At 35.4% G+C, this 27,073-nt stretch overlaps 1 protein-coding gene across 4 annotated transcripts in view; it reads left to right on the top strand.

The window, feature by feature from the left end:
- The window catches only part of TLK1 (tousled like kinase 1), a 148,582-nt gene that overhangs the window by 42,250 nt on the left and 79,259 nt on the right, over positions 1–27,073 (top strand). For all 4 annotated transcript variants that reach the window (XM_025994065.2, XM_072751901.1, XM_072751903.1 and 1 more), the window contains 2 exons: positions 1,310–1,428; positions 20,839–20,910. In XM_025994065.2, the coding sequence (XP_025849850.1) occupies positions 1,310–1,428; positions 20,839–20,910 (191 nt within the window). The remainder of the gene's footprint in view (positions 1–1,309; positions 1,429–20,838; positions 20,911–27,073) is intronic.

The following is a 27,073-nucleotide window of genomic DNA, read 5'->3' as shown; positions in this document are numbered from 1 at the left end:
TTTGATGCTACCACCCTGAGATCATGACCTGAACTGAAATGGAGTCAGATGGATGCTCAACTAACTGAGCCACTCAGGTGTCACCCCTTGCCCATTTTTTAAATTGTGTTGTTTAGTTTTTTGTTGTTGAGTTGTAGTATTTCTTTATGTATTCTGAATACCAATTTTCATGAGATACACAATTTGCAGGTAATTTTCTCCCATCCTGTCGGTTGCCTTTTGACTTTTTTTGATAATGTCCTTTGATGTGCAAAAGTTTTTAATTTTGATGAATTACAACTTATTTTTTCTTTTGTTGCCTCTGCTTTTGGTTTCATATCTAAGAAATCTTTGCCGTATCCTTCCAAGATCATGATGCTTTCCCCTATGTTTTAAGAGTTTTATAGCTTTAGATCTGTAAATGCAAATGCAAGATCCCTTGGATATCAAGAAGAAATGGGATCAAAAGCAAAAATTGAAGGCTTCAGTTTTTTTATAGATAGTTACCTTACCTCTTTGAGATGGAAGAAAGAGGAATGGGCAGAAAATATATATTCAGGTAATATATAAGCAAGTAAACATGGAAGGATGGCCATTATCCATCCAGTCCTCTGTCCAGATAAAGATAAAAGGTAATGAAAGCAATTTTAAAAGGTAATATGTATAGGAATAACTGTTAACCTTTAAGATAGAGGAATGTCAGAGTATGTAGAAGGGGTCTAGTTAGTTTAGTTTGAAAATGTCCACATGTGATTTGGGATTTCTCCTTATTCCTTTTGAGACCCACTCATGTATGTCATTTTTAAGGTTTTATCAGTAGAGAATTGGCAGATATAAATAAAAGAAATTTTAAGAGTTTAATTGAATTTTGGCTAGAATTTGTGGTGCTTTAGTCCGCATAGTAGCAATTACATGAGGATGCTAATTTTCCCCTTTAATTCTGCAGTGATTGTTTAATAATAGATGTTACCTCAATGATCTGTTTGATACATGTGTATTTTTCATACACCTGATAGAAACTGAAAACTATCAAATGTACCAAAAATCTTTGGAATGTGACAGCTATAAAACAGTCTTTCCCAGTTTAAAATATACTCTGAATTGGGTGGAAAATAGTGCATTTCTTACTGTGGATTGCAGTCAGAAATGTTGGAGATTTTTTGTTGGTTTTGATAAATGAATGAAAGACGTGATAAAAAATTTTGAAGTCTCATCTGTTGAATGCATTCATTAAGTTTATATTGACAACTAACTACATCTGTGTATTTTGTGTTTGTGTGTATATGAATATATGGTGGTTTTTTTTGTTTGTTTCTTTTTTTCTTAATAGGTGCAATGGATGAGCTTCATAGTCTGGATCCGAGAAGGCAAGAATTATTGGAAGCTAGATTTACAGGAGTTGCAAGTGGGAGTACGGGGAGCACAGGCAGTTGCAGTGTTGGAGCAAAAGTAAGTAAAATGATAACTATTTGACACTTTTTCCTTGTATTAAATGATCCAGAATATATTTTTTAAAAGAATCCCACATATTGGTTAATAAATTATTAATTACTATAATTTTTATAACGCATAGGGGAAAATTTCGGTATTTATAAACCCGATTTTTAATATAGCATAACATACTTTAGTAGGGGCAGTATAATACAGCATATTAGGTTTCAGGGTAAAACTGAGTTTAGTGAATTGAAGTGCTCTTCTCCCATTATATAATTTTTACTTTTCCTGTCCTTCGTCTCTTTCTTGCCTCTGTCACCCTTGTTCCTATCTGTATATGTTCCTATTTGTATAACTGCTACATAAAACTTTAGTGTATCTATTATGCCTTCAAATGGTAGATCTCAGATTGTCTTCAACTCCCCATTACCTCAAACTGTAGTGAATTTCATGTACTTTTTCTCTTATGGACCTCTGTGAGCATTTATTTAGGTTATATATGCCAGAGCAGAATTGCTTGGTGATAGGGTATATGAGTAGTAGAAGATTGCTATACAGAACACTTACACAGGACTCATCTGCACTTTCAACAGAATGCATGATCATTAATGTATCCCTACATCTCAGAAACACTTGGCATCATCTGGATTCCTCATTTTTGATAATCTAGCAGGTATAAAATAATATACATATATATTTCTACTTATACCACCAATTATTTTGAGCATTTCTTCATGTCCTTGTTAGCTTTTTGGGAGTCTCTTGTAAATTGTTCCAGTGATTGCTTATATTTCTATCAAGATTGTTTTCTTTTTCAGCTTTGTTCGTGGTATCCATTATTGATTGTATTGTATAGGATCATTCTGGAGGACACTTCAATTTTGTTGTAATCAAACCCCAGGTTTTTACTTCATAGTCTATAACTCTGAAGTTCTGAATAGCTATTGGTATACTAAGAAAAATAGTTGGGTGCCTGGGTGGCTCAGTGGTTGAGTGTCTGCCTTTGGCTCGGGTCAGGATCCTGGGGTCCTGGGATCAAGTCCCACATTGGGTTCCCCACAGGGAGCCTGCTTCTCCCTCTGCCTATGTCTCTGCCTCTCTCTGTGTCTCTCGTGAATAAATAAATATAATCTTAAAAAAATAGTCATCACTGAACTATATGGGTCAAATAGATCCTTTTACGATTTTTTAAAAGATATATTCATTTATTTTAGAAAAAGAGAGCGTGTCAGGGGAGGGGCAGAGAGAAATCCAAGCAGATTTCCATGCTGAGTGCAGAGCTTGATCTCACCACCCTGAGATCATGACCCAAACTGAAACCAAGAGTCAGATATTTAACTGACTCTGCCACTTGGGCACCCCGTCCTTTTGCTATTTTTATATTTTAAGTTATTTTAATACTAATTTATAGCAGAAGGAATAAGACATAACGAAAAACAACTTTATTAGAAATTTTAATCAGAATTTAAACATATAAAACTCTCTTTGTATCATATAAATCTTGGTGCACAGGCATCATAAAAGACAAAGGATTATTGTCATGTATCCTTTGAGCATGAAGTAGTCCAGATTCTTGTAGAAGAATATTATATGATGAAGTCCTTCAGTTGAATGACTAATTGATGAAAATACCACATTTCCTTTTTTTCCTTACAAATATGTTATCTAATGCATTGATTCTTGAATTTGAGAAAATTCATCTAGGAAAGTATCATTCAGCGACTCTGAGATTTCACTTATATAGTCATTGCCATCAGTTTTAGAGTCAAAGTGTTGTTACTTCCTTGTATTTATTTTCTGATTTGTCTAAGAATTATAAAACATCTTCCTCTGTCATTTTCTTCTCTTGACCATCTTGAGTGGAAAATGAAAATTTCTTAATTCTCTTCTGGAATCCATGCAATTTAAAATCAGTCTGTAAGGCTGTCTCTAGTATTGTTTTTTTAAGTTATCTCCTTTTTTAAGATTTATTTATTCATTTGAGAGATAATGCACACACATACAGGGGGAGGGGCAGAGGGGGAGAAACCCAAGTAGACTCCTTGGTGAGCATGGAGCCTGTCATGGGTCTTGATCTCAGTGACCCTGAGATCATGAACTGATCTGAAGTCAAGAGTTGAGCACTTACCTGACTGAGCCGCCCAGGTGCCTCTGTCTCTAGTCTTTTATACATTCTTGAAAGATGATGCATTTCTTTGACACTGTTGTGTCACTTTTTTAGGTCATTATATCTGCATTGTTTTTCTATCTCTACCATAAAAAACTACCAAAGAGTTGCTTAAAAATAACAGACATTTATTTTTTTTATGGTTCTGAGGGTCAGAAGTCTGACATTGGTCCTATTGGGTTAAAATCAAGTTGTATGCAAAAATGGATTTCTTTCTTAGAGGCTTTGCAGGAGAGACCTTTTCCTTCCCTTTTCTAGCTTCAAGAGGCTGCTTGAATTTTTTGGCTGGTAGTCTCCTGCCATCTTCAAAGCCACATTGATGCATCTCTCTTACTGTTCTTAGGAAGTCACATCTTCTTCTGACCAGAATCTAATAAGGTTCTTCACTTTAAGTACTCAGTGATTAGATGGGGCTCATGCCTGTCTGGATAATCTGGTATAATTCTCCCAATTCAAAGTCCTTCCTTACCCTTATGTGTGCAAAATCTTTTTTGCCTTGGAAGGTAACATTCACAGGTTCTGGGTATTAGAATGTGAGTGTCATAGGGGGCCATTATTCTGCCTGTATTATCATTATTCTATTTTTTTTCTACTGGTTTTTATTTATTTTAGCATAGTTGGGAGTAATTGGTAAACAATGGTGAGTAATGATGATATAATTCCTAGGATGATTTAATAATAAAATATAGGAAAAATAATATCAATAAGATCCACAATGCATTTTAAATTTGTGAAAGGGGGGGGAATCCCTGGGTGGCTCAGTGGTTTAGCGCCTGCATTTGGCCCAGGGTGCAATCCTGGAGTCCCGGGATCGAGTCCCACGTCGGGCTCCCTGCAGGGAGCCTGCTTCTCCCTCTGCCTGTGTCTTTGCCTCTCTCTGTCTCTATGTCTATCATGAATGAATGAATGAATGAATGAATGAATGAATCTTAAAAAAAATTTGTGAAAGGGTCTATTGGATGTCTGGTGATTAATTATAAGATAGAATGGATTTTATTCTATTAAAAATAAGTTTTATTTTTATTCTTTGGATGTCTCTAAGAAGGAATAAAAGTCCCCAAATACCAATCTTCTTTTAGAGAGAGAGAGTGTATGAATGGGGGGAAGTGGGAGAGAGAGTGAGAATGTTAAGCAGGTCTACACCCAGCGCAAGCCCTCCATGGGGCTCTATCTCACAATCCTGATATCTTGATCTGAGTTGAAATCAGGAGTCAGACTCTTAACTGACTGAGCCATCCAGGCATTGCCACCCCCTCAGCCCCTCTGCCAAATATCTATCTTTACAAATAGGTAGAACTATTTGAAAAAGAAGCTCAAATGTTAAAATTGGGTTCAGTGGACCCTGAGGTATTCTAAGAGTTAAATACTCCTTCCCAACCCCTAGTCCACAAAGATACTCTATAAATTCTTCCTGTTAATTTTATAGATTGCGGTCATATTTACACTTTAGGCCTCACCTTTTAGTATAGATAGAGATCCAGTTTTATTTTTCTGCATCTAGTGAAATACTTTTCTGAAGAACATGCTTTTTTTTTTTTTAAGGCATTTTTTAAAAGATTATTCATTTAAAAAAAAAGATTATTCATTTTAGAGAGAGGGGAGTGGGGGTAGAGAGAGAGATAATCTAGGAAGAAGACTCCTTGCTGAGTGTGGAGCTCCATACCAGGGATGATCTCACAACCCTGAGATCATGACCTAAACTAAAATCAAGAGTTGGACACTTAACTGTGACAGAGCCACCCAGGTGCCCCTCTCCACAGTGCTTCTTAAATCATCCATATTTTTCCACTGATTGGTGATGTTACATTTATCATATATTAAGTTGCCATATACATATATGGATCTTTCTGAAATTTCTTATATTCCAGTGGTCTGTGTTCTTGTCCCACTATCATATTAAAAAAAAAAAAAGTTGTGTTTTTAGTGTCCTTTTTTTTTTTTTTTAAGATTTTATTTATTTGGCAGAGAGAGCACAAGCAGGGGAACAGCAGGCAGAGTGAGAGGTAGGCAGAGGGAGAAGCAGGCTCCCTGCTGAGCAGGGAGCCCAATGTGGGGCTTGATCCCAGTACCCTGGCACTGTGACCTGAGCCCAAGGCCAATGCTTAACCACCTGAGCCACCCAGGCACCCTTTGTGTATCTTTTTTATATGGCAGAGCAAGTTTCTTCTCTAATTTTCTTTTATAAGGTTGACTCAGTTTTTTTATGGTTCTTTATTCCGTCATATAAAATTTGAGCATCATTTACTTTTAGCATTTGGATATTCTATTAACAGTTGTTTATTTTTTCCTTAAAAGATTCAAATAGAACTCTTAGTTTGAATGCATTGCATTTATAGATTAATTGAGGGAGTAATGAAATCTTTATGAGATGAGGTTGTCTCATCCAAATACATGAAATGTGTCTCCATTTATTCAGTTTTCCCTATAGAGATCTTAAGAATTTTTGGCTAGGGGGGTAGCCTCTGTGGCTTAGCGGTTTAGTGCCACCTTCAGCCCAGGGTGTGATCCTGGAGACTTGGGATTAAGTCCCACATCAGGCTGCATGGAGCCTGCTTCTCCCTCTGCCTGTGTCTCTGTCTCTCTCTCCCTCTCTCTGTGTCTCTCATAAATAAAATCTTAAAAAAAAAATTTTTTTTTGGATAGTTTTTATGAATTCTTTTGGCTAATTGCTGGATATTTTAAAGTTTTTGTGGCTGAAGTATTTTTTATTTTCTAGTTGGGTTATTGCATACCTATGAATTGTTTATAGTTTGATCTCGTATATAGCAGTCTTGCTGTTGGCCTTTTTTTTTCTTTTTTTTTTTTTTTGGTTCTAACAGTTTGTTGATTCTCTAGGTTCTCTAACCAATAACTATCTTCCAAAAATGACACTTTTATTTCTTACACCTCATATGTATATTTTTTTCTTTATATGTCATGACCTTCAGAAATGGAAATATTTTTTATTGTTTTGAATGAAATTTACTCCACATAAACAACTGTCAAATCTAAAGGGAATGAAAAACTTTATTTGTAATTTTCAAAATATTGAAAGAACTCAGCTATTCTTCATCTAAGAGAAATGTATTAAAAAGAAGTGTGGTATACATATTTACAATGGAATATTATTTAGCAATAAAAAGTAAGAGACTAACTTTTGCATGAATGTGTCTCAGATAAATGCATTATGCTAAGTTAAAATAAGTCAGATCAAAAGACTACATACTAAAAAAAAAAAAAAAAGACTACATACTACAATACTTATTCCACATTTTTTTTTTTTTTGTAAATGTATGCTCTACCCTCAATGTGGGGCTCAAATTCACAACTCTAAGATCAAGACTTGCATGCTCCATTCACTGAGCACCCCACCTTTATTTCCTTTTTAAGACAGGGGTTATCAATGGGGATATTTTGAGCTATCTTTACTTATGGATTTCTAACTTAACTGTATTACCTTTTGAAAATATAGTTTGTATGACATTAATTCTTAAATGTGCCCTGTATTATAAGTATTTCATATCTAATAGGTCTTAGTTTTTTTGTTCAGATTTTAAATATTTCCTTGTGTAGCTTGACCATTTTCTGAGTGGTATGTTAAAATCTTTAGCTGTATAGGAAATTTTGTCAGTGATACTGTAATAGCATTGTATTGTGACAGATGGCAGCTACACGTGTGACCATAGCATAATGTGTAGAGTTGTCTGGGCACTGTGTGTAAACTGTGCTTCAATTAAAAAATCATTAGCTGTGATTATTAATGTATTTCAGCTTGTAGTTTATCAATAATTGCTTGATATATTTTGAGGCTGTATTTTTATATACATATATCTTCTCATTTTTCTTTTTATAACCATAATTATTTTTTTCTTAAATACTTGTTTTCTTTTTTTCAAATCTTAAGATTAGTATCTTTGGCTTTCTTTTCATTCATATTGATCTTAGATATAGGGATATAATTCTTTTATTTTTACTCATTTTGTTTTAATTTTATTTCTTGTAGACCATGTGTGTATTTTGATAGAATATTAGTATTTTTACCTCTAAAATGGTGGGTCTAGTCCATTACATTTATTGTAATTATTGTTATTTTCTGACTTGGTTCTACTATCGTCTAATGGCTTCTAATTACACTTTACTTTTATTCCCCTCTACCCCCTTGCTTTCCATTGGTCAAAGGGAGTTTTTCCTGGTGTTTTTTTTTTTTTTTAAACACAATTGGGTCATAATTATTCAATGATTTTCTTTCTTTTTTTTTTTTTAAAGATTTTATTTATTCATGAGAGACAGAGAGAGAGAGAGAGAGAAAGAGTGTGCAGAGACATAGGCAGAGGGAGAAGCAGGCTCCATGCAGGAAGTCTGAAGTGAGACTGGATCCCCAGTCTCCAGGATCACGCCCTGGGCTGAAGGCGGCGCTAAACCGCTGAGCTACCTGGGCTGCCCCTTTTCCTGGTGTTTTAAAGTAACATATTCTATTTTTAGTATTATGATGATACTTTCTACACTCATTTATGTATTTATTTTATTATATTTTATAGTCATATATTTATACATTGCTGCAGGATTTCTCCTCCACCGCCCCCCCCCTTAAACAACTTTTACTTTGAAAAAAATATTATGCCTATAGAAAATTGAAAATATTGTTCAAAGAATACTTGCATTCTCTTTATTTAGATTTAAGAGATGTAGAGACGCCTGGGTGGCTCAGCAGTTGGGCGTCTGCCTTCGGCTCAGGGTGTGATCCTGGAGTCTCGGGATTGAGTCCTGCATCGGGCTCCCTGCATGGAGCCTGCTTCTTCCTCTGCCAGTGTCTCTGCCTCTCTGTCTCTGTCTCTGTGTCTCTCATGAATAAATAATAAAATCTTAAAAAAAAAGATGTAAACATTTTTGCAAATTTTTGTGCTCATGTATAGACAGTCCCTATTATCTTTTCTCTATTATCGTTGTGGTCTCTGCAAGGAATGTGAACAGATTTTTCTCCACGAGCCCTACTTGATTTTAGTGGATAATAGTACTTAGGAACCAATCTCGGTATGCTTGTTGTTATGTGGTTAGTCTCTTGGAAGAATGTCAGCTAATATAGAATCAAAGTTAACAGGGATCCCTGGGTGGCGCAGCGGTTTGGCGCCTGCCTTTGGCCCAGGGCGCGATCCTGGAGACCCAGGATCGAATCCCACATCAGGCTCCCGGTGCATGGAGCCTGCTTCTCCCTCTGCCTATGTCTTTGCCTCTCTCTCTCTCTCTCTGTGACTATCATAATTAAATTAAAAAAAAAAAAAAAAGAAGAAGAATCAAAGTTAACATTCAGTATTCTGCAGCATAATTACTAATTAAGGCAAGGATCATCTGGAAATTAAAATCATTTAGTAAAATGTTTTTGAGACCATTGTATTTTTAAGGTCTCAAAGTTTCACATTTTAGATGAGTTACTTATTATAAAAGAGAAAATGGGTATTTAAAATGGAGAGATTTGTTTGTTACCACCATAATAAGCAAGGTCAAATGTTTTTATTGGCAGTGACCCAGTTTGACGTTAGGTGCTTTCTTAGGTGATGCAACAAGAGGAATACAGATCACCTATAATTCTCATGGTGGAAGTGTTGGGGTTTTTTTTTCCCCCATGGTGGAAATGTTTGATTTGAATGTAGTCATAAGAAAATACTCCTGCAGCATCTTGCCAGACAATTGGCCTGAACTCTTTCTTCAGAGTGTTCAGTGCCATGAAAAACAAAGGGAGGCAGAGGGACTATTCTAGATTGGTTGAGACAAAAGACTCATAGCCAGATTGAATCTGTGATTCCTGATTTGCTCCTGGATTGGGAGAAAAATGGTTATAAAGGATGTTTTTGAGATAGCTCAGGAAATTTGAGTATGAACTGTATATATGTTGGATGATGAATTAATGTTGGTTTAGGGTTCTTTCTGGATAAGCTTGTATTTTTAATACTTATTTAAGTTTAAAAATATAGATGAAGCTACAGAATGTAAGATAGTGTTGAGCAATGACTGTTATAATGGTTTTATTTAAATTCGTGGTTATAATGTATCTGTGAAAGTTTATATTAGTATTATAAGTATTATAAGCAAGTTTTACTAATGGTAAATCTGGAGTTTGTAATGTAGAACTAAAAGCACAAGGATTAAATTTCTGACAGTGATGGTGCTCTGGGAGAGGGAGAATGGGAGAAAGATATGAAAATCATCTAGGAGCATAGAGTAAAAAATTGATTTACCTGTAATGATGTATGTTATGTTTGCTTAAAAGTAAAGTACTAAGCATAGGCAACAGAGATACTATAAATAGAGCTTCTAAATTACTGTGACAGGGTTGGAGGAATAAAAAGAAATCCAATAAAAGTAAGGGAGAGAGAAGAAACAAAAAATCTTAATTTTAACTATTATATAATATAGAAAGAATAAAGTTAAGTATATATTATCACAACAATTGAGAACCCATCTTTAGGCTGTTGACAAGAAATATAAAAAATGACAAAGATTGGAAATAACTGGAAAGAAAATATTTCAGGTAATCGCAGGGAAGAGAGTAAAATTGAATATAAGTTTGATATCAGTTTCTCCCCTAACTCAGAACCTTCCAAAGATTTCCCATCACATTAAAAATACAATCAGTGTCTTCATCATGCCATAACAAAACCTTCTGATCTAGCTTTAAACTAATTGCCCTATTCAACTAACAGCTGTCCCAGTACACCCACATTGTTTTGTCACTGCTACAAACATGCTTTTTGCTTACTTCAGATGTTTGCTCAAGTGTCACCTCTTCAAAGAGGTTTTCTCTGTCCGCTCTATGTAAGAAGATAGTTATATCATTTTACCCCTTTCTCCACTTAATTTCTTTAAAAGTACTTACTGGTTCCTTACTAATACTAAATATTTATGTGTTTTTTTTAATTGTTTCCTTTCTTGTACAATATAAACTCCATGGGCCCTTAGAGTTGCTTTTTTTTTCATTACTATACTACCTAGCATCTGCATAGTACTGAGGCCCTCAATAAATATTTTTGAACATATGAATGAATGTCAGATAAACATTCTTCAGAAACAAAAGCCTAAGTGGTACAAAGATAGATACTTTTTAAGGACTAATAATCCATAAGGAAGATGTGATAATTATAAACATTTATAGATCAAGCAGTTCTAAAAATACATGGTGAATTTATTAAAATGCAATTATTGTGAAGGATTTTAATATCCTTTTAAATTTTGACTATATATAAAACAGGCTATATAGGATTTGCAGTTTGTACAATATAATCTATAGGCTTGATTTGACGGATACACATAGAATAGTCCTCTTTATTTGAGGATTCTGTAATTGCAGATTCACCTACTCGCTCAAATTTATTTGTAACCTCAAAATCAATTCTCTGATTACTTTTGCTAGTCATTCAAGGACCTGTGCGTGTGCAATGTTGAAAAACTTGAGTCACCTGAGGCTGAACAAAGCAACATTCTGCCTGTGTGTTTCAGCTCTCATAGTTTAAACGCGTGTTCTTTTCACAGTAACTTAGTGCCATGTTTTTTGCTTTCTTGTGATTTTTTTGGTGGTAATTTTGTGTTTAAAATGGCCTCCAAGAGTAGTAGTGCTAAGGTGCTATCTAGTGTTCTGAGCACAAGAAGGTTATGAGGTGCCTTAGAAGATATGTGTTCTATGAGCTTTGTTTATGCATGAGTTACAGTGCTGTTGGCTATGAATTCAGTGTGAATGAATCAACAATAAATATTAAATAGGGCATCTTAAAATAGAAACACACTTCTATACAGAACAAGGTTATATATTAATTGGTTAACAAAAAATGTGATATGAAGCTTGCAGGACCCTAACTTTGTATTTCCCTGAGTGGCAATGATTCAGCAGCATTCACTAATTCAGTGTTCACAGCTAATCCAGAAATTGGAAAGAGAGAGAAAACTTTTATTCTGTCATATGATACTTCTATTATTTTACCTCAGTCCTGCTTCACCTGTTTACTTGCACAGATCCTTGTGGTATGAGTTTGTAGCTCTGGTGTAGGATTACAGGTAAAAGGTAAAGGTAAATATTATAAAGTGTACTAATGTACAAGTTAATTGTGTACCTGTCAGGTTGGGAAAAGGAGCTAAATGTAAAGATTTCTTATTTTACATAGGAATCACACATGGTTTAAAGAATTTAAGGGATCCCTGGGTGGCGCAGCGGTTTGGCGCCTGCCTTTGGCCCAGGGCGCGATCCTGGAGACCCGGGATCGAATCCCACGTCAGGCTCCCGGTGCATGGAGCCTGCTTCTCCCTCTGCCTGTGTCTCTGCCTCTCTCTCTCACTGTGTGCCTATCATAAATAAATAAAAAAATTAAAAAAAAAAAAAAGAATTTAAAAGTCGTGTATTTTTAAGGGTAAGGTAACTATTTGAAGAATTTAAAATTAAAAAGATAAATATATCAAGAAGGGGAAACTGTGGTGCCAGTGAACTAAATCTTACATGGCAGAGTCAATAAAGAGCTTTTTGAAATATAGTACATATAGTAGAATACTCTGCACCTGTTTGAAAGAAAGGAGTTAGCAAAGGAAAAAAGGAATGAAGAATTTATTCTGTGTTGATTTGGAATATTCCAACCTATATTAAGAGAAAAGAAAGCAGTGCAGGACAGTCTGCATAATGTTATTTTTTTGACTAAGAAGGAAGGAAACCAACTTCATGATTCATTTGTTAGACCCATAGCCTCTAGAAAGATAATAAAAAACAAAGTGAAGCAGTCTATTTGTATTGCCTATTCAAAAATTTCATTAAAAATCGCTTTTTAAAAAATGGTTGTCCCTGAATGTTGGGACTGGTATGGGAGGGAGAAATTTATTATTTCTGTAATGAAATTTTTTTCCATGTGCCTGTGTTGCTTTTATATTTAAAAAAATGTCCCATGAGTGTGTTGCCTCTCACCCCTCCCAAAATCTGTTTTTGGAAGGCTTCAAAATGTATACATAACTAAATATCTGAGTATATAAATGATTATGTACTAGGTTTTATCAAACTTTCTTTCCCCTTCTATGCACCTTTCTCCTCAATAGTTTGAAACTTTTATAATCTTTCCTTTTATAATTCCTTTTTTTGTACACAAAAGTGTACGTTTTGGGGGAAACCCCATACACATTAGCAACAACTTTCCCATTCCACTGCTCTCCTACCCTACAATTTAGCCTTGGCAACCATTAGTCTGTTATCTGTCTTATGGATTTGCCTCTTCTGAACATTTTATATAAATGGATTCATACAGGAGCCTCCTTGGTGGCTCAGTTGGTTAAGCGTTTGCCTTTGGTTCAGGTCATGATCCCAGGGTCCTGGGATCTTAGCCCCACCTCAGACTCACTGCTCATCCAGGAATCTGCTTCTCCCTCTCCCCCTGCCTGCCACTCTGCCTGCTTGTGCACACACTCTCTCTATCAAATAAATGAAATTAAAAAAAAAAATGGATTCATACAATACGACATTCTGTGTCTACTTTCTGTCTTGGTGGACCTGCCTATTCTGAGTATTTCCATAAATGGAATTATACAATATGTGCCATTTTGTATGGGTCTTTTTTCACCTAGCATAGTGTTTTTTTTATAATTCGTGAAGGTTGTAATATATATTAGTACTTTATTCCTTTTTATGACTAATATTCCATTGTATTGATGTATCAGGTTTTGTTTATTCAACATTTGGTGGACGTTTGCGTTTCTGTTTTTCAATGTGAATAATCTGAATCCACACTGATATAACTGCTTTCAACACTGGTACAGGTTTTTATAGAGACTTATGTTTTTAGTTTTCTTAGGTATATACCAAGGATTAGAATTAAGTCACTGTGGAATTAGCCCAGGAAAGGAAAAAATAGGCCAATGGAAAAGAATGAAGTTCAGCAACAGACCCATTTATATATATAACTTGATAGATGATAAAGGTAATAATACTGCAGTGCAGTGGGGAAAGGGATAATCTTTTATAATAGATGATGGATCAGTTGAATATCCTAGGTGGGGGAAAATGACTCTTGACACTCACCTCTTACCATAATACAACAATTAATAGTAGATAACTTGCAGATCTAAATATGAAAGATAAAACAATAGAGATTTAATAAGAATAATGACATTTCATAAATGGGCCACAAATGTTTAATAAATGTAATTATGTTCAAATGACACCAAAAAATAGTATGAATGAAAAGACAAGTCATAGAGTATTCATATTCAGAATTATGTAAAGAATTCCTACAGATCGAGAAGAAAAAGACCCAAATCCATGGTTAGAGCTGCAAACGCCAACTTATTCTACCACCTGTAATGAAAATTGGCAGAACTGTGTTCTCTTCTTCCAACCCTATATTCGTTCTTCACAGAAGTAATCCTTTTTATCATACAGGCTTTTATTATGTTTTCTTTGTATTTCTAAGTAATATTATATGATTATATATGTACATAAATATATACACATACACACGTATACATATTCGTGTGTATGTGTGTACAGACTCAATGATTACATTTATCCATTTGTACAACTTTCTGTTTTCCCTGTAGTTAATGGCTGATTTATGGTTTTTAGTTTTTTAGTATTTTTTTTCCTCAAATCTGTTTGACCATGGAAATACTTTTCCTCTTTTTTGAAATTTCCTTCCTCCTTTTTTTTTTTTTTATTTTTTTATTTATGATAGTCACACAGAGAGAGAGAGAGAGAGAGAGGCAGAGACATAGGCAGAGGGAGAAGCAGGCTCCATGCACTGGGAGCCCGACATGGGATTCGATCCTGGGTCTCCAGGATCGAGCCCTGGGCCAAAGGCAGGCACCAAACTGCTGCACCACCCAGGGATCCCAAGTTTTTTAGTATTCAGTGGAAGCATCTACATAGTTATCAGCAGAGGTGCCAATCTCTGATTATTTTCAAATACAAGTTTTTCTTATATTATTTCTATTTTCTTTAGACATCCTTCCTGAAATTTTGTTGTTCTGTTCTTATTCAGGGATAGTTGCTCTCTCCTTCTACTGGATGCCTATCATCCTGGAATCTCCCCTCTTGACTATCATGGGAATTCTTCCTGTGTCTGTCCTGTATTTCAGTTCTGTTTCCTGTATGCCATCTCTTGCTCTTTCTTGGTTTATTCCTTTGCTTTGAAAGAACAGATTCTCTGGTTATTCCTTGAGGGAAAGGTAAATGAGTATCATATTTGAGACCTTATATATTCTCCTCCTCCCATTGGTTGTTTGTCTGCATGTAGAATTCTAGGTTGGAAATCATTTTATTAGAATTTTAAAGGTATTGTTCCATTGCCTTCTTGCTTCCAAAGTTACTGTTGAACATTCCAATGTCATTCTGATTCCTGATCCTTTGTAAGTAATCTGTTTATTCTTCCGAAAAGCTTTTATAGGATCTTCTCTTTAATCTCTGGCATTTAAAATATTTTATTATAATGTGCTTTGATGTGGGTCTTCTTGAACCAGTATACTTGGTCAAAAGTATGTCCTTTACTCCTGAAACCAGTACTACGCTATATGTTAACTTACTTGAATTTTTTTTATTTTTTATTTTTATTTTTATTTTTTAAAGTTTATTAAGCAAACTTCTTCTTCTTCTTTTTTTTTTTTTTTATGATAGTCACAGAGAGAGAGAGAGAGAGAGAGAGAGAGAGGCAGAGACACAGGCAGAGGGAGAAGCAGGCTCCATGCACCGGGAGCCCGACGTGGGATTTGATCCTGGGTCTCCAGGATTGCACCCTGGGCCAAAGGCAGGCGCCAAACCGCTGCGCCACCCAGGGATCCCCCCCCCCCCCTTTTTTTTTAAAGCATATGTCTTTCAATGCAGAAACTCCTGCTTTCTAGTTCTAGAAAAGTTTCTTGAATTATTTCTTTGATAATTTCAGCTCCTGGATTTATTTTCTTTCTTTCTTCCTTTCCTTTCTTTCTTTTCTTTCTTCCCTCATTATTTGAACCAGGACCTTTGATTCTCTAATTTTCTTTTCTCTTGAACTTTTTGGTCTCCTTCTGTGAAGATTTCAAGTTTATCTTTGAATCTATCCATTTTTTTTCTTTTTCTTTTTCTTTTAGCTATTATATTTTCTTTCTCCAGGAGGTTTTTTTTTTTCTTCTTCCGTTTTTTGATGGTGGTTCTCTAAATATTTCATTTTTATAGTTTGCTGTTATTAGGGTATTTAGTGATGGTTCTGTTTTATTTTTCTGTGCAGTTTTTTGGTGCCCCCTTGGTGGTTTTTATTTCTTATGGATTTCTTTGTTTTGTTTGTCTTTTCTCAGATATATGGTAATATTGGGCTTTGTTCATGTACATGCATTAGGCACTGAACAACTTATGGGAAGCTTTGTGTGAGTAGGTAGGGCTTATTTACCAATAGGTTTTGTCCTAGGGTGACATGGATGGGTCATTTTTCTGAGAGATTTTCTGTTTCTCCTATTTATAAGTCTCGTATCTTGAGATACTTTGTTTTCTTAGAAATTCTGTAGTTTCCTATCTGTGGGGTATATTCTCAAGTGCCTTCTGGTAGTTGGGTGTGTTTTTTTAAGTTTTATTTATTTTAGAGAGAGAGTGTGCATGCATAAGAGGGGGAGAGAGAGAGACTCTGCTGAGCATGGAGCTGGACATGGAGCTCAGTCTCACAACCCTGAGACCATGACCTAAGCTGAAACCAAGGATCACATGTTTAACCCACTATGTCACACAGGCACTGCTAGTTCTTTATATTTTTTCCAGAATATATAGTTATTTGTGGGAATATTGGCATGATGAAATATTCTATTACTTCGAATAGAATCTCTATTATATATTTTATTGTTTGTTTTAAAAGACAAAATTCCTTTATGAACTTCTATTGATACTCCCAAATCAAATCAGAACAGAGTTTTTAGTTACGAAGTTATCTTCTTTCTATACTAAGAGTTGTGGTTCTCAAGGACATAAAGCATATGATAGAGTTACATAATTATTTGCTCCATTCTGTATCTTACAGCAGTCTCAAAATAACAATAGTTGTACTGTCACAATGACAGTACAATGTGATAATTTTAAAATTAAAATTTTAAAGTTAAAATTTTTTTTGCTTGTGCTTTCCGTAAACTTCCATCCCGTATTTTTAAAAATATTTTATTGGGCAACCCTGGTGGCTCAGCAGTTTGGCGCTGCCTTTGGCCCGGGGTGTGATCCTGGAGACCTGGGATCGAGTCCCATGGTGGGCTCCATGCATGGAGCCTGCTTTTCCCTCTGCCTGTGTCTTTGCCTCTCTCTCTCCCTCTCTCTGTGTCTGTCATAAATAAATAAATAAAATATTTTAAAAACTAAATTAAAAAAAATAAAAAATATTTTATTAACTTTGCATACATTTAGCCATTATGTTTTATACTCTCTTCTTTGTACTTCTTATTTAATCTTTACCAACAAGTAAATAATATTTTTTATTTTTTAAAGATTTTATTCATTCATTCATGAGAGACACAGAGAGGCAGAGATATAGGCAGAGGGTGATGCAGACTACCCGCGTGGAGCCCAATGTGGGACCCGATCCTGGTACTCCAGGATCACACTCTGAGCCAAAGGCGGACACCCAACCACTGAGCCACCCAGTGGCTCAGCCACCCAGCCACCCAGATATCCCAGTAAATAATATTATTGCTTGCCACATTAGTTCTTAGGTTCACTTTGGTTACCTAACACTTGTGCTCTAGGTTCTTTTAGAAGGCTCATGGGAGCAGTATTTCCTGATTTCCAACATTTGGTAACAGTTTATCTGTGCCTTCTAAGTGTTGGAGAGCAATTTTGCTGAATAGAAAACATTTCATTTATATTTTCTTGAATATCTTAAATATATTACTCCATTTTCTTCTGGCATATAGTATTGCCTTAGAAAAATTTAATGTTGGCTTTTTGGGTTGATATTCTTAGGTGCACGTTATGCTTTTTCAGTCAGTAGTTTCAAAATTTCTTTTTTTTTTTTAGAGACATTTTCTTGAATTACAGTTTTTACTATTTGTTTTCTTATAGTAGTGCTCTTTAAAGACTTTTACTTGAATGTTGGATTTTTACTGCTTCATCAGTTGCCTTTTCTATCCTTTCATTTGGATAAATGTTTATTGGATATGTATTGTATGTATTTTCTCTCAGGTTCATTCAGACTTAATCTTCAGTTCTGAGGCTTCTCCCCCTATTTCTGATGTTTCCCTCAGTTCTGTTAACCTTAAATCTGAGTTTTTTGAAATTTGATTTATGTTGTTCTCTCATGTCTTGAGTTATTTTTGTAATGTTTTTTTTAGCTCATTTTGAAATAGTAGGTTACAGTTTTTGGCTATTTTGTGGGTGTGTGTTCCTTATTCCACATCTTATTCCATATCTTCTTTTTCTTTTTCTTCTTTTTTCCTTATTATAACTTCATTGGATTGACCTAATCATTTTCTGTTCTTTACATTTTTGTGGTTTAGAATGGGTTTTCTTGGGATTCCTGGGTGGCTCAATGGTTGAGCGTCTGCCTTTGGCTCAGGTTGTGATCCTGGGGTCCTGGGATCAAGTCCTGCATCAGGTTCCCGAAGTGAGCCTGCTTCTCCCTTTGCCTATGTCCCTGCCTCTTTGTGTGTCTCTCATGGATAAATAAATAAAATCTTTTTTAAAAAAACATTAAAAAAATAGAATGGCTTTTCTTACAGAGTTCCCTCTTCTATTGTTTTGGGGCATTCTTCAAATGTGTGGCATTTGCTTTCTGAAATTTCTGGGCTTCGCTCTCTTCCCTGCTTTTATCTGAATATTCTCTTTTCTTTATCTTCATTGTACCTATTGTGTTCAGTTTTGATTCCACACCCAGTAGTTTATTCACATTGGGATACTCCTAGTGAGGGATGTTTTTAGAGTTCATAGAACTCCAACCTCTTCAGACTTCATCGTGAACCTCCTGTACTTAATCACTATTTGAAAGGACAGAAATTCTTCCAGTTATAGCTTTTGTACTCAGATTGCTGTTTTCAGCGTCTCTGTTCTCAGATCTGTCAGATGACGCCGTTTCCTTTTGCTTCCTCTCATATGACACAGGTCCTGTGGTTATTGGTGATTTGTCCCCACCTGCTATTTGAAGGGAATTCGTGGAGATTCCTTGTCAGCCAGTTTTGTTGTAAATGTGTCTGTGGGTTTGGGGTTTATATTTTTATCTGAGGATTTAGAGATTCTCAAAAACATTGACCCCCAATCTAATTTATCACTTCTTAATTGCTGTTTATGGTGTTTTTTTGTTTCAAGTTTGATAATCTTCTAAGTAGATTATGTCTTCCTCCCAATAGTACTTGAATCTCCCAATAGTACTCACTTTGAGTGCTGGTTTGTGTTGAAAACAACCTTTACATTGTCCAGCATAGTAATAGACATGTATGCAGTGACAGAGTGTCATCAATTTAGAAGTTAGCCTGAGGGTAGCTGTAGGCTAAATTCCAACCTTTTAATAGTAGGATTAGCACCTACTCTTACTTTTTCCCCTCTTCCAGAACTTTTATTTTGTTTTTTTTGTTCATTTTATTAATAAATTCAGTTAGTTAATATATAGTATATTATTAGTTTCACAGGTAGAGTTCAGCTATTCATCAGTCTTATGTAGTACCCAGTACTGAGTCCATCACCCAGTTACCCCATCCTCCCACTCACTTCCCCTTTAGTAACCCTCAGTTTGTTTCCTATGATTAAGAGTCTCTTATCATTTGTCTCCCTTTCTGATTTCATCTCATTTTCCCTCCTCCCCCTATGATCTTCTGTTTTGTTTTTTAAATCACACATGTAAATGAGATCATATGATAATTGTCTTTCTCTGATTGAGTTATTTTGCTTAGCATAATACCCTCTAGTTCCATCCACATTGTTGCAAATGGCAAGATTTCATTTTCTTTAATAGCTGAGTAATATTACATTGTGTGTGTGTGCGCGCACACACGTTCTTTATTCATCTGTTGATGGACATCTGGGTTCTCTCTGTAGTTTGGCTATTGTGGACATTGCTATAGACATTGGGGCGCAGGGGCCCCTTTGGATCACTACATTTGTATCTTTGGGGTAAATACCTAGTAGTAGCACCTACTCTTTTTTTTTTTTAAAGACTTTATTTATTTATGAGAGACACCCAGAGAGAGAGAGAGAGAGAGGCAGAGACACAGGCAGAGGGAGAAGCAGGCTCCATGCAAGAAGCCTGACATGGGACTCGATCCGGGATCTCCAGGATCACACCCTGGGATGAAGGTGGCGCTAAACCGCTGAGCCACCTGGGCTGGGCTACCCAGTAGCACCTACTCTTAACAAATTGTAGGGAAACAGGGATATCAGATGGCCTGCCTATATGTGAAGGTCATTTATGCATCATCTTTAATGTATATGCCATAGCCTGTCATCCTTTGATCTAAACATTCCTGGAAAACATTGATCTAGTGTACTGATGTTCCAAAAAGTCTACAAAATAATGAGCATCATAGAAACATATTGGAAACATAGCTGATGTCATCCTACAAAATGATAGCTTATTTCTCTTTGTTGCTATTTAAAAATATTATAAAGGAAATGTAGAAACTCTTGGGTGAAGCAGTTAAAATAAGATAATAAAAGATTTTCTTAAAAGCTAAACCAAAACAAACAAAAAACCCAGGATTTGTCCAGTTTGTTAGTATGAAGAGAGGCAAAGGAGTGTAGGCGGGATATGATGGAATTTGATAAAATTGTATAGGGTATTAAGGAACACAGTAATGTTTTTGGTTCAAGGAAGCACCAGTTTTTATATATTGGGTAGTAATTTTAGGGATTTTTTAATCCTAGCCCAGTTTCCTTTGCTCCTGAATTTGGTATTCTAAAAAATCCACTTAGCACAGTTCCTAAAACACAGATCTTTATTAACTTGGTAAAATGGTAAAAATTGGTAAAACTTGGCAAAAATTCCACAATATTTATAGTTTAAGAAGTTAATATTTGATATTTTTAAGATTGATTTATTTTAGAGAGAGAGTTAGGACACAAAAGAGACACAAGGAGAGAGAATCTCAAGGAGACACTGTGCTGAGCATGGAGCCCAACACGGGGCTCCGTCTCATGACCCAGAGGTCACAACCTGAGTTGAAACCAAGAGTGGGTCATTTAACTGCTTGTGCCACCAATGCATCCTGATATTTCTTATTTTTACTTCATTTAACTTCCTTGCTTTTTATTTATGAAAATAGATTATTTACCTTGTTAGCATATTTCATTTAAAATTACTCCTAATATTTACCTGTTTAAAAATCTTTAACAGGCCTCAACAAATAATGAAAGTTCTAATCACAGTTTTGGAAGCTTGGGATCTCTAAGTGACAAAGAATCTGAGGTAAGTACCTTCATTTTAAATATGGTACTATTAAAGTAAAAGCTGGAATCACCTTTTTTCTTTTAATAGTTTTTCTTCCCTGCCACCAATCCTTGTGCTAACAGTTAATGCTAAAGTTTCTGGGAGGGGCATTTTGTTCTGCCTTACGAAGCATAGTATTCAGACTGAAGACTATATGACATTAGAAAGGAAATATAGTTTCTTTGGCTACATACCTGAACTTGTACGTTAGTGGTATAGATGTTCTTAATGGAAGCCATTCATGATTCTAGTAGATGAAAGTGGTTTTTGAACTGTGTTGTTCTACAGTTTTCTATTATTTTTTTGTTATACTTCCCTCTTAGTTTGGTTATGAGTAAGGGTTTGTTTACTTCCTGAGATACAGATAAACATTTTTTTTTCCTTTTGAAATTTCTTGTGGAATTTCATGCTGTTGGTTTTCACTTTTCATATTTAAAAATACCTGGAAAAAATCCTTTCCCTTCCCATCCACCTACTGACCCCACTAAGAAGATACAGGGAATTTTATAAGTAGGCATTTGGATCCATGGTATAGTTAACATTGAGCATGATATACTTGATGGCATCTTTTTGAAACCTACAGACAGGAAGTTCTTTGGGTTTTAGCATTTAGCATCAGTTGTTGATGTTGCAACATCACTTTTTGTGGCTACAACCTATAATATTTCCTCTGCTCAGATTATAGAGTTCTGTTACTTTTAAATGCATGCATGTGTATGTGTGTGTGTTTGTGTTTTCCCTTCAATGTTAACTTATTTCTCTTTGATCCATTTTAGTCTTTTTTCTGCTTGGTTTAGTGTAGCTATATCCTCTTGATAACACCAGTAGGTCATTAGCACCCAGTACTCAGCCATTTGGTTTTGGTGTTTAGTGGAAAGGGAATATTAAAGGTGACATCTTTTTAAGTCCTATGTTATTGAAAGCATCAGGGAATCTCTAGGTAGACAGTTTTGTGCAGTACTGTGCAGGCACCCTGACACTCCAAAGGAGTGTGGCATGGGGTTTTCACTCATCAGGCTTTCCCTTCCACAGAGACAACTGGCAGGCAGCTGAAAGGACTGTGCAAGTGACGGGACTTTATCTGCAGTAGGTTCCCTTGAGGTAAGCGTTAGTAGCCCCTGTAGTACCAGATTACCACAGTTTAGGTTTTTTTTCAAATTAGCATACTTAAGTCCTTAAAAATCGTAGGTTTAGATTAGTCAAAGTACAGTTTCAGTTTTCAGAAACTGTATCAAGTTTTCAGAAACTATATCAAGAATGTTTTCACTTTATATCTCCTGGACTTTGGAACATTTCTTGATATTTCCAGATTTTGGTCTATTTAGTAATTTCATATGCCTTTTCTTTCATAGGCTGTTATGTTATGAAGGACAGTAAAATAATTATAGTTATTTCCCTTTTCTCTTAACCAAATCTTATGTTTTTGATAGTTTTTTTTAAATAGAAAAACATAGTAAAAGTTAGATCACCTATAACAGTTACATATTTCTGTGTTCTGTAGAGGTACCCATTCTCCCAATATAAGCTACAGTTGCAGTATTTAATTCATTCAAAGGAGTCAGTCTATAGGAAAGTACCACTTCCCTTTAAAGAATTTCAAGAATCACTTTTTGACTATATTTTTAGTTAAAAAATATTTTTTTAAAGGCCATGCTGTAATTTTCAATGAAGTACAATTGGTTAACCATTGTATATACTTAGCTTAATTTGTATAGAAATTTTGACATTTGGGGCAGCAGTAGAAAATCTTAAAAATTTGGGGACCTTTGCTCATCTGTGTTCAGTATCAGAACTTTTTCAAATTAATGGTTAGGTCAGGCTGCACAGTATTTTGGAAATGATTACAGCTTATACATTTTCCTTAAAATTTGAAGAAGGAAATTTTTTTGTCTGAACATTTAAGAAGCTACTTATCTGGAAAATGATTTCCAGGTTTTATTTCTATACTAGATATTTTAACAAATTTCCTTGGGATTTAGTTTTACATACCTCAAAATACAGATTTTATAGGCCATTAAGTGAAGTTGTTGGGTGTAAACAATTGTAGGGTGAAAGTACTACTTTTTTTCCTGGTACGACAATAGTAAAGTTGATGTAGTATTTCATTGTCTTCTGATGTCGTTTTCTTTTGGTACTCCATCCCCTGATCCATTACATTTTCTTAATAGTTTTTGTTTTTATGAAAATTAGTACTGAAGGTTTATTTAAAAATATAGCAGTTCTCTGCCACCCACTTCTACCCCACCTCACTTTTGATTCTTTCAGCTCTTCTGATATTTATTTCCACATTTTAATACAAATAATATGCATCTCTTGAGCTTTTGGTTCTTCAGTTGGACATTTTCCTCCTACCCAGTACTCTTTTCAGACACTCAGAACCCTTCTTGTTTTCTGTCCTTTTACTTTTAAAACTGAAAAGCATCTGATATTCACTGTTAGAGTCATTTGAGTCTATTTCAACTGAAATTTTTCATTTCAGTTTATATATGAATTATTTCATATGTCAATTTGCCTTTTATTTCTAAATGAAGAATTGTAGAACAGAAAGGTTTTTCCCTTTGTTATTGAAATTGCCTAGTTGGTAGGAAGGTATTGATCTTGTTTTTCTTCATTTTACATCATTCTAGGTCTAGTCCGTATATTCCAAAATTTTGCTGTGTTTTCAATAAGCATTTATTACATATCTGTTCTCTTCTAGCCTCTGTGCCCAAGCACAGAGATGAATACAATACAATACAATCCCTACCTTCAAATGAGATCATTGTCTTTTAGGACAAACAGACTGCTTCATAAACAGTGTAGACCATGCTATAATAGATGTAAGCACAAGATACCATGGAGCAAAGAGAAGGAAGCCCCTAGTTCCATCTGCCTGCCAGGGAGAAGAAGGGAAAAAAGTAAAAAAGAGATAATAGTTGAGTTGTTAGACTATGAATTCATCCCAGAAGACAAGGGCAAAGTATGAGAAGACAGGCAGGAAGGCTAGCTTTTGCATGGAAGCATGGCACGTAGTTTTGTTCAAGACATGGGGCAGTGACTCCCAACCCCAGCTGTACTTTTAGATCACCTGAGAAGCTTAAAAAAAAATACCAACCTGCCTAGGTGATTAAACTGGTTTGAAGGCTTCTGGTATAGGTAGGCTATGCAAGAATGGTGAAAGGTAGGTGGAGTTAGGGTTTGAAAGCCCTTGTACTTTTCATAGTAAGGAATTTGGACTTTTGTCTAAATAATGATGAACCATTTAAACAGGAGAAACAAAAGGAAAAGTAGAGATGAAGAAGGCTCCCACAGTTGGTAGCATAGAGGATAGAATTGGAGGGAAGTGAAACCTAAGTTAAGAAAATCATTTAGTTAGGAATACTGCCTCCTGTACAAAAACTCCCAGCCTCCACAGTTTAATATTAGAAGGAAAAGCTTCAGGTGCGCAGGCTTCTAATTAAAGTGTTCTCAAGTTTACCTTTTGGGCTTTCCCTTCTTCATATTCTCAAACTTTGTTTATTGATATTACCACCTGGGCCATGCTTCTCAAACTTGAGTGCCAGTGAATTACCAACAGTTCCTTGTGTCTATAGATCTGGGGTGGAGGTTTGCATTTAACAAGCCTCGAGATTCCCCTAGATTATAAAAGTAGAATCAAAAAAATAAAAATAAAAGTAGAATCAGTAGTGTTTGATGACTGAATGAGGTAAAGAAGGAAAAGGAGGAGCCTAGGGTTATTTAAAGGTTTAGATGAATGTTGGTGCCTTTGACCAAGATAGACAATAGAGAAGGGAGAAACATAGATGTTTGGCATAGAAGGTAATGAATTAAATTCTGGGCAATACTGAGTTTGAACATCTGTGAATTGACCAAATGAAGACAGTACTTCAGATAGGCAGTAGGAGCTATCTGGATCTCGGGAAAGAGGTTGGGCTGGAGATGAAGACTTAGAAGAGTTTTTGACACAGGTGTTAAAGGCTTTGAATGGTCAGAGGAGGGGATTCCCAAGGTCAAAACAATTTTTATAGTAGTGCTAAAGCATTATTTGCCTTGTTTAAAAAAAAATAATAATGCTAAGACATATCTGGCTTTTTAACTTTCATTTTCTCATGAGTTTACAGTGAAAATTTCCAGAGTCTAATGATACATGATGACATCATCACTGATGATTTATAAATTGTTTGCTTGTATACTCTGATGTTTCAAAACTTCTTTAGTTTTAACATCTAGAATAGTAAATATTGATAGTTGTAGCCTATGCAAATAAAAGCTCTTTGGGATCCTCAACAATTTTTAAGAGTTTGTAGAGGAATCTTGGGACCAAAAATTTAGAAACTGCTTCTGTAGGTGAACTCACCTCCATGTAGTGTGTATAACACTAGGAAGTGTGTGCAGGTGAGGTAAGTGTGCTAGAGAAAGAGTAGTCGTCTGGTAAGGAGGTAGATAGACCACAGGAAGAAAAAGAGGAAGCAGTGATAGAGGAGAATAATGAGTACAATTAAATGTCACAGAAGTCAATTAAGATAATGGCTATAAAAAGTGACTAAGAATTGTCACTTAGGCTTAGTTTTAAACTAATGGGAGCAAGATGCTAGATTATAGAGCATTAAGGAGAGCTTGGATAGTGAGGAAATAGTGACAGCAAATATTGACTACTCATGGCAGAATCTTGATAAAGGAATGGAGATGATGTCTAGAGTCTAACAGGCTTGACATATGATGTGTAGGAAAGGGCTTGTAACAGAGCTCTGACGACAGGACAAGGAAAGTGCTGAAAAGAGAGGAGAATATAGAACCAAGGTTAACACTTATTTTTTGGAGGTGGTATGAAATGCTGAGATCCAAAACCTAGGTGGGTGGGGTTCATTGTGGACATAATTGACTGGGAACATCTTTTCCCCTGATGGGCAAACTTCTAGCCTAATAACCTTTTTCTTACTCCACAGTGAGATAGAGGTTGTCAGCTGAAGAAAAGAATCATGAGTGGGTTTTAGGTGTGAGAATGACAAAAATTTTATGTCAAGGACCAGAAAGGGAGTTTGCAGGGGATGAGGGAAATGGACATTTATCTTATTTAAATGTTTTAGAATGTCTGAAGGAGTTGGAAACAGCACCTGTGAGCATTGTCTGCTGGGTAAAAGTCCAGATTATTTTATGAGGATAAGAGAAGGAGCCCATATTCCTTGGTTATCTGTGTTTTCCAAGTTTTAAAGTCTGTCTGATTCACCTATTCTCAGTTCTTGAAGAACCCATCTCTAAGCACAAAGATTTTCTCTACTTTCTCTAAAATCTTTGTGTTTGCTGTCCCCACCCATCCATACCCTAAGATACTAAGATAAATTATGTATGTTATTGCTCATTTGGAATTTATAATGAGGGGATCCCAGGGTGGCTCAGCGGTTTGGCGCCTGCCTTTGGCCCAGGGCAGGATCCTGGAGTCCCGGGATCGAGTCCCGCGTTGGGCTCCCAGCCTGGAGCCTGCTTCTCCCTCCTCCTGTGTCTCTGCCTCTTTCTCTCTCTCTCTCTCTCTCTCTCTCTCTCTTCCTCTCTCTCTCATAAACAAGTCTTTTTTTTTTTTAAAAAAAAGGAATTTATAATAAACATTAATACCATAACTCTCTTTCCTACTGCTTTTGGATGTCCTAGAATGTATTTTATGTTACTATGTTATTTCTAAGTAAGGTTGAAATATTTGTGGCTGAATATAAATATAATTGAATTACACCATCTTAATAATGTTGGAGAAGCATATTTAAGTCTATTTCTACCTGTGTGTTTGTATACAACATATTACATAATGTTGGTAAAGCAAACACACATGTCAAATTTTTTTTTGCCTCAGTTTAATCTTTAGTACTTATTTTTTATAATCCTTCTGTGTAACCTGAATCATTGAATTTGAACATTTAAAAAAGATTACCTCTCTTTCTAGAACCAAAGTTATTTTTCCTTTTCCTCCTGAGTAATTACCGGTTCTTTAACCCTCTGTCCACTGGCATTGAATTACTGTTTATTTTTGGTCCAAGTACATTTGATTTTTGAGTTTTTTAGGATTAAGGATTTTAATTACAGATACACGGAAGCTAGGATAGTTATTGCATCTGGATATTTAAACTTAGATCCATTTTCAAAATTGTAATGAGAGAAAAATATGATATGGTAC

This window comes from Vulpes vulpes, chromosome 3, assembly GCF_048418805.1.
Source record: "Vulpes vulpes isolate BD-2025 chromosome 3, VulVul3, whole genome shotgun sequence".
Lineage (NCBI taxonomy): Eukaryota > Metazoa > Chordata > Mammalia > Carnivora > Canidae > Vulpes > Vulpes vulpes.
This window is presented reverse-complemented; position numbering and strand designations above follow the sequence as displayed.